This window comes from Acartia tonsa, chromosome 6 (genome assembly GCF_053477335.1).
Source record: "Acartia tonsa isolate MP-2025a chromosome 6, ASM5347733v1, whole genome shotgun sequence".
NCBI classification, from domain to species: Eukaryota; Metazoa; Arthropoda; class Copepoda; order Calanoida; family Acartiidae; genus Acartia; species Acartia tonsa.
This window is the reverse complement of record NC_137265.1, coordinates 35,103,965-35,112,722: the sequence shown is the minus strand read 5'-3', so window position 1 is coordinate 35,112,722 and position 8,758 is coordinate 35,103,965. Positions and strand designations below refer to the sequence as shown.

Here is an 8,758-nt window from a genome sequence, read left to right as displayed (position 1 = left end):
CAAAATGTATATAAAAGGAAAAGTAGGTTGCGGGTAAAATCCATAAAGGTGTGTGTTTTCAGGCTTAAAAATAGTAGCAGAGCGATAATATTCACTAAATATGTGTATTTCCTATTGAAAAGAACTAAAGACAAATTTTTTTAAGTTCTACTACTGTTTGTATCTTAAAACTCACAACTTTTACGGATTACCCGCAACCTACTTTTTTTCCCCTTTGTTACAAAATTACATTTTCAGTGTCCCTGCTTAGAAATAGAGATGCTTCGCTTGTAAAATTATATTTATAATGCCCTCTTCTATTTCCGAAAATCATTATTTAACAAGGATGACAACATCCATAAAAGCGAAGCACTGAAACAGTAGGACAAACGGACATTAACACTTATATAGTGTCAGAACTGAACAATCATAATATAAATCTATAAGAGTCAAAGCAAAATTGTAAGTAAATTTGTTAAAAAACTGCTTGATTCAGGATAATGTTTATGGACATACTTACATTTTTAGGACTTGATTATAGAGTTGCTTCGCTTATTACATTATACTTTGTTGTCCCAGGAATCAATATACCAAAAATCAGATCAATCGGATGATTAGATCACATAAAAATTTGTTGTTAAAAAAAGTAAAAAAAATCAACATGTTTAAAATGGACGTACGGACATTTTGATGATGATTATAGAGTTGCTACGCTCTCTATATCGTACCTAACTATTAAAGGAATCACCATGCAAAATTTGAAATCGATTGGACAATTCTAACATGCCTAAATTAACAACAACAACAAAAGCTATCCGTTACGGACGGACGTACGGACGGACGGACCGACCCTAATTATAGAAAAGCTTCGCATTTAAAAAGTCCAAAAAACATCACGTCTGAAATACATATACAGGATTTCCAGAGTTGGTACGGTGATTGAATTGCATCTAACTAGGTTACAGGAATCATCTTGCCAAGTTTGAAATCGATGGGACTATTCTAACATGTCCAATTCATCTATAAGGGCTATTCGCTATGAGGACTGTCTCTAATTATAGAGCCAAGAAATTATAAATTATCAATTTTCCTTATTATCTAAAATTCCAATAGATTTTTATTACCTGGATCTTACATCAGATTATCATGTATTCTAATAAAGTTAAACGTATAGCTGGCTAAAATAACGATCTCCCCCATCCCCTCCTCTCCTGCTGTGATGAACGAACTGATCAATAAGTGATGTCCATATTGGAAACAATTTTTCCCTTGTCATAGTATCATGTATTGTAAAATGCTATATCCATTCTATTCTTATAGTCTTAAAATTCCTTATCACTCACAAATGTCGTCTTCGCTCTAAATTCTTATTTATTATGATTCATCCCACAACATGTGACGCGGCATTCATTATAACACAGTGCGCATCAGCCTCCAAACTCGGGGAGAGAGAGAAATTATTTGAATGATAAAAAGAGTGGGTGATTGTGAAAATACGCTCTGTAAAAACGTAAAGGGGGCTGTAAAAGAGATGCTCTTGGGAAAGGAGGCGAAAAAAGAAGTTTTTGTTTGTTTTATACAGAGAATAATGAATGAAAAAAGTGATAAAATGTTGTTGAAATGAGATTAATTTAAAGTGAAAAAAAATTATCACAATATTGAAAATGTTAATACCAATTTGATATGAGAATTTGTTATTGCATTAACTGCATATTAAGTTAATAATCATAATTTTCACTATAGATTAATTTAAAAATGAATAATATTTTTAAAAATGTGATTTTTGACATAAACGGCTGCTTAAGGGCATAGTAGTAAGATCTTCTTACAAAGCAACGGCGGGATATTAAACCGCCGGAGAATTTAAATACAGAGCCGTTAAATGGCCACTCAAAAACCCGTTGAATGGGTTTCTGCCCAAATAACAAGGTAAGATAAATTTTTTCTTATAAATAAAATAAAATATATAAATATACAGCAAGTTTAATTGGAAAAATATATTTTTGGGGTAGGTATTTAAGTTCTGAATTGGTATTTTAAAGTTATGTTTCTTATTATAAATAAATTATATTTGGTTAGGTATTATTTTAAGCCTTTCTTATAAATTTATTAACGCATTAATTTTAAGAAAGAATGTCGAATGACGTAAAATTAATCATTTATTTTTAGGATGACTCACTAATTATTCAAACATTTCATTATATTCTGGTTTACGTTCTAATAGTGATAATGAAGTGATAATCATTGCTTTATACATTTTGATATGTAAAATCAATAATTGTATATAAAAAGCTGAATTAAAGCTAGCTAATATGATTTTTTAAAATATAAATCTATATTATTATTATGAAACTAAACACTTTTAACAAAACCTTTAGTAGTATATCATATGGAATAATATCTACAAACCTCATCTGTTTTAATAGATCTTTTGTTACTTCTAAACTTGCAAATAGATAGATTTGACATTGTTAAATTACTTCTAGTTGCGCCTCTAGCCTTTAGGGCTAATGTCTCTGAAAAGCCCAATTCATAATGTCCTGCCATTACTGAAATATTTTGCATTTGACATAAAGTTTTACCATTAAAAATATTACATGAATTTCTTTACTTGTTTCATGTCCTTTTATTTATTTAATAAAAAAATGTTAGATGTTTAAAAATGCATTTATTTTGTAGCAATTTTTACCTAGTTAATTATGATAACCTAATATAATTCTTGTTAATAGGTTTGAGGAGCAGTTACCATGTCGGACAGGACCTCAACCTCACCATTCAAGGTAATTGAAATATTCTTTATTAGTTTTGTTGGGTCACCTGAATAAAAAATAAATGGTGGGGTTGGGACACTAAACGAGTAGTTATTGTACCCTCAATTTATGACAAACAAACTTAACTACCTGTTGTTAATGTTAAAAATTTTGGTGGGAACATTTGGACACTGTTACTATGTAGAAACCAATTCTAAATCAACCTAAATCCCAAAAGTTTTTAGCCTACGGTTGTACAGAACTTGTTTTTAAACTTGAAGGGGTCAATATAATTTATACCCTAATATTTCCCCTCCTTCCTGAATTAAACACAAATCTACCTAATAATTTTGTCCCTATAAGTAAGTTTAAAGCAGGGATATGGCTAAGGACGGTAAAATAATCCTTTTCCCAATTTTCATGCTGGCTCGGACAGTTCAACACAGTTGTGGGGGAGATAGGGCTGTAGATTAATTTAACCATGGGTCTCCTCTCCCTCCCTGGAAAATTGATACTATGTTTTTTTAGACATGGTTATGAGTCTTCATTGGAAGGCTGTCAATCTCGAATATGGTAAATTGCAGGGAGGGAGAGGACAATAAACGATAAGTTGATCTTTCCCTCCGAGTGTTATAAACGAAATTCTGCCTTTAGTAGTAGTAAAAACATAAGATAATAAATTAGGCAGTTTTTACTAATAGAAAGAGTAAAATATTCTTTCCCTAAAATTTCAATCTACTAAAGGCACTATTTGTTATATGAGGAAATATTAAGTTATTATCTATTGTCCTATCTCTATATCCCAGGGTAAATTGTCCTAATTATGGGAAATTGAATAAACAGACAAGAAGAACATTTTGAGTTTTAATTAGGAACTACCAACTCGATTAAATTTTGATTTCGTTCATTTATTGGCAAAAAATTCAGACACCAAACTTGTATAAAACAACAACCATCCGCAATACCTACTTACCTATATTATCTAAATAATTTTCTTTTATATCAATAGCCTAGGACATAAACACATTCTAACCTAATGTAATAATTTTATCTGACGCCTCCTTAAATTTTTCCTGTTTAGGATCAACGTTCAGCAGAACAAGGATTCGCTGATCCAGATTTCCAAATACAAATTTTCCCTGGTTATTTCTGGATTAACAAAAATTTTACAGGTATCAATAAATATTTTTTTATAATCATTGTAATATACCTACCTATAGGTATTCTATATAATTTGATTTAATTTTTTAAAATTATCTAAACTACCTTTATCTTGAAAACTTTAAGTTGCCTGTTTGTTTATTCCTTTTGTCAATAATATTAAGCGTCTGTCATAGAAGAAAATAGAATCCTTTTTTCTCAATATTGTTTAATACGAACCCATTATCATCATGACTTTTTTTTTTAATATTTGTGTTATTTTCCAAGGATATAAGGATGGGACAATGGATCTAAAAATTATATTTTGTAGAAAATCAACGAGTTCCGGTTGAACCATGCGGAGTTTGAGCGTGACTACTACGACTCTCTGCTCATTGTCCTCGACACCCTGGAGAAATGTCTCTCCTCGCAGGTATTATCATTAGTAGCACAGCTACTCTATATCATTATCCTCGACAGTGACACCCTGGAGAAATGTCTCTCCTCGCAGGTATAATAGTAGCAAAGCAACTTTATAACCAGGGTATGTCCAATTCCTAAGAGTAATATGCAAAGTAGATTCAATGTTTGTTCCATTATTCAGAATGGGGGCAACGTTCATTTTTCAGCTGCCATTAAAGATGGACAGCTAAAATCTTTGATGAATTTGACCTGTACCAAAGAACAATGAACATCCAGTATAAATTTATTTGATCCGTCCGTCTGTCGGTCATGCAACAAAAGAAATATGCTTTATATCTCACTTTGCCCGTCTGTTAAACCATTTTTTTTGTCCTATGCTAATTGTGTATGGTAATCCTTTACTCTTCTTGGACATGTTATGTGCTTTTGGACAAAATATTGTAATTATTAATTTGTTTATTATGTTAAGGCGGGGGATACCACAACCCGCTACGACGAGGCTATGAACGTGAAACTTCTGTTGCGAGAAATCTGTCAATTTCTGGAGCCTGGCCGCGACCTACCATCAAATTACTCTGAAACAGGGACGTTTATTATTTTGCGCTTTCTACGTTTTCTTACAAAATTTGAACCAATCATTAATGCTGTTTTAGTGATTTAAATGCACATACACATCATTGAATGCCAATAGTCAACTACTTTAGTTTCTTCAATTATTAGTTTTTTCCTTATCTTAACCTAAAATTTATTTAGAAAAACTTCATGTCATGGCTTTTATCTCTTTACATTGAAGTTTTAGTTTCTTGGCTTTGCATGGTTGTATTTACCCAATGATAAACAAAATTACCACTTTTGTAGATTTATACTATTGATTGAAAAGTTTGTATACCTCTAGTTTGTACCAACGAAAGAAGATTTAATAATACCTAGTCTCCAAACTTTTTAATGAGACAATGTGTTTTTGAAACTTTTGGTACTAGTATATTTATAAGTCTAATATCCCCTCATCATTCATATGTTTATGTTGTTTATGTTTATGTTGATAATACTCTTGAGAGCCCAAACATAGGGCTATAATAAGAGGTTTACTGGGCAGCAGTCATCAGTTTTGGTTGGCTAAATATTCAGCAACTCTTTTCTTGAATGATGACAGTTTAGGCAGCATTTTTATATGATTTGGCAGTTCGTTCCATATATATGCAATATGACGCTTGGCCTAAATAAACACCGTGTCAACAACAGGACGGGATCAGCTGAAATCCATCGCGTCCAAGGTGCTGTTTGCTCTGTCGGTGAACAACTTCAACGCCGTGTTCTCGCGCATCTCGGGGCGGCTGCAGGAGTTGTCCGTGGCCAACGAGGAGCAGACAGATCACACGGACATTGAACTCATCCAACATATCAATCTTGATATTGCCAGGTATCGAGATAATTTAAAACTAAAAGTATAATAACTTTTCAAGTAGGTAGGTATGGCTTCGAAACCGATTAATATCCGCTGGATTAGAATTGGTTTTCAGCTATACCTACTGAAAATCGTTTCTAGTATCATATTACAAAAAAATTTACACGAATATGGAAATAAAAATCGTATTTTTTTTAAATATCCATGGAAAGCTGTCTATAATACGATGCTATAAATAACTACTTATTAATCATGTTTTACTAGACATTGAGTTTTTAAGTCATATGTTATTTTTAAATTCAGTCCTTAACATTACTAGGTATTTACAATTTTTATGAAAACAATGCTCCAATATTGATAGCAGAAAGAGAATTATCAAATCTGTATTAGATTTTTTCTTTTTAAAACAGATTTTATAAAAGGAAAAGTTAAACACTCACACAATTAGATATTCCTTCAGTAGGTATATTCCCTCCTATTTGTTCAGTGGTTACCGAGATCTTAAGCTTCTAAGTACAGATAGACATCGTTCTACTTTGTATAAAAGATATTTGAAATTACCTATCTACGTAGGTTGACACGGTTGTTGACAGAAGTGATTGCCAAGTTTAGAAACCTAAAGAAGAGTGCCCACCTTATCTTAATGCAGGCATGTTAATCACAATGTTATCGTGGTAACATTTGTAGCACAGATACACTATAATTGTGGTTTTATCGTATGTTATCTACAGTTTAACAGTCTACAGTTACTATTACACAAACCATTCAACCATTTATATTACTTCATTAGTAGTAGTTTAGACTTAACATTCAATGAATTTTAAATTGTTATTGTAAAGCTAATACCTATGCTCTCAACTTTCTATTGCATCGAAAATTTCCTTATTAAACTTTATATAATGTTGTGATTACCTGTCCAGAGTTTGGAGAAAGCTATCTGGAACTGGATGGACACATATCCCAACGAATTTATTGACCTGCAGGAAAATACATTTATTTACTGGATTTACATTTATTTACTGGATTTTTGACAGTCATTTACAAAAAGCTTATTATTACAGACAACCAACACTTTTATTGCACTATCTTGTCCTCGAAGTATCGAAAAGCATACAATTGTAAAGCAGTGAATGAAGTAGTTTAGTAAAGCCTAAAAGGGGGGTGGGGGGGTGAAAGTGACACTTTTTGAAACTAAAACTAAAAGTTAAAGGAACTCAACTAAAAAAAGAGTTACAGGTCTGACATTTTGCATGGCAGTTGCTTTATAGGGGTACAATATGGAACTGTGAAGAAACGGCGTCGCAACCGCCGAAAACCGCCGAGAAAAGGCAAAAAAATTTCGGCGGGAAACGGCGGTTTTTGGCGGTTGCGCCGCCGTTTCTTTACAGTTCCATATTTAACCCCTATAAAGCAACTGCCATGCAAAATATCAGACCTGTAACTCTTTTTTTAGTTGAGTTCCTTTGTTGACTTTTAGTTTTTGTTTCAAAAAGTGTCACTTTCGCCTCCCCCCTTTGAATGGGTCTTAAAGGATAAGACAGTGAATATTCATACCCATTGATAATATACAAAATTATCCCTTCTGTATATTAAGATTGTTGGTTGAAAAAATTCGAACATTGTCGGATTTAACCAACCAATGAAGGTATAATATTTAAAAACCCAAAGTTATATAAAAGAGGTATCTACCATGTTTATAGAACTTTGGATACCAATATTATTTGCAATCCAATGTGAATAAATAAACCAATATGAAAAAAAATATTAATTGGTAATAAATGTATTTGAAAATTTACAGAAAAATCAAAACGAAGAGTTGACCAAGTGTTGTGAAACTTTCTTTGATCTGCTGGATAACTTTGCAGAGACTCGCAACAAACACAGGCACGCCATCTGGCCCCTACAGATGATGCTATTAATCCTGACACCCAGGATCCTGGAGGAGATTAATAATGCAGATTCAGGTATAATTATGTTACTATGTAATATATCTGGACACACTTCAGAAAAACCAGGATTCTGGAGAAGAGTAATAATTTTCAATTTAGAAAAAAGTATTGGGTAATAATCTCCCCTTCACATCTAGTGGCAAGTTCAATAGTTTTAACATAAAGGTTGTATTTTTGATTGTAGGAGCGCCATATAGCCCGCAATTTTTTTCTTAGGGTTTTAGTACCCTCCCCAAAATACTAATACACCTTTCCAGGACCTTTGAAAAGCTAAATTGTAAAAGAGAACCATTTTAGTTCAGCGAAATCCTTTGGTACAGAGAGTTTTTTTTGTATCAAAATAATAAATTTTAGGAGCACCATGTAGCCCGCGGCACCTAAAGAAGAAGGCCTTCATCGACGCGATCAAGAAGTCTCTTCAGCAGCACGGCTCCTCCAACAAGTCCAACATTGAAGCGGGGGCGATCACGTGTGTGCGGCTGTGCAAGGCGGCCACATACATCAACGTGTTGGACAGCACCAATGTTATCTTCAGCCTCGTGCAGACGGTCATACATGATCTCAAAAATCTTTTGTTTAAGGTGGGTTTTTATCTTGTGTAGAAAATAGTGGCATTAAAGGCACTTCTGGAAAGGGATAGAGAGTAGGGTTGCAAGTCGACCTTTAACTTTTTATTTAATATACTTTTTCGAGTTGTGATTTTCTTGAGAGGTTCGAGGCACATCCCCCTCCCCCCTCTTAAGATATTATTAATTATGGCCCTTCTCTGCATCTTCATCTGCTGCAGCGTAAAACCCATATGGTTGTTGGTCGAGATCCTTAGCTACAGACAGACACACGTCTTATTACTTTAAATTAGGACTACCTTATATCTATCGGTCAGTCTATAATGAAGCTTTTATTTTTTAGACTGAGAAACCTTTTTCCCGTGGTGGAGTTTACCTGAAGGAAGATGTGGACCTCATGATTGATTGTTTCCTGGCAAACTTCAGAATAAATCCGCATAATAATGATACACTTAAGGTAAAGAAAAGTTTAACCGCTTTGAGTAGTAGTTTGATAGGTCCAGTTTAGCCTAGCTAGGACAGTAGGTAATAAATAAAATTGTAAAG

The 8,758-nt window shown here is 33.1% G+C and overlaps 1 protein-coding gene across 1 annotated transcript in view; it reads left to right on the top strand.

Moving 5' to 3' along the window:
• Window positions 1–1,731: 1,731 nt before the first annotated feature.
• Window positions 1,732–8,758, top strand: part of Nf1 (neurofibromin 1) — a 66,050-nt gene continuing 59,023 nt past the window's right edge. Inside the window, exons 1-12 of the mRNA XM_080164507.1 lie at window positions 1,732–1,908; window positions 2,709–2,759; window positions 3,258–3,302; window positions 3,811–3,901; window positions 4,201–4,302; window positions 4,762–4,877; window positions 5,536–5,712; window positions 6,271–6,346; window positions 6,618–6,680; window positions 7,496–7,661; window positions 8,001–8,227; window positions 8,556–8,669. Of these exons, the coding sequence (XP_080020633.1) occupies window positions 1,862–1,908; window positions 2,709–2,759; window positions 3,258–3,302; window positions 3,811–3,901; window positions 4,201–4,302; window positions 4,762–4,877; window positions 5,536–5,712; window positions 6,271–6,346; window positions 6,618–6,680; window positions 7,496–7,661; window positions 8,001–8,227; window positions 8,556–8,669 (1,275 nt within the window). The 5' untranslated portion in view covers window positions 1,732–1,861. The remainder of the gene's footprint in view (window positions 1,909–2,708; window positions 2,760–3,257; window positions 3,303–3,810; window positions 3,902–4,200; window positions 4,303–4,761; window positions 4,878–5,535; window positions 5,713–6,270; window positions 6,347–6,617; window positions 6,681–7,495; window positions 7,662–8,000; window positions 8,228–8,555; window positions 8,670–8,758) is intronic.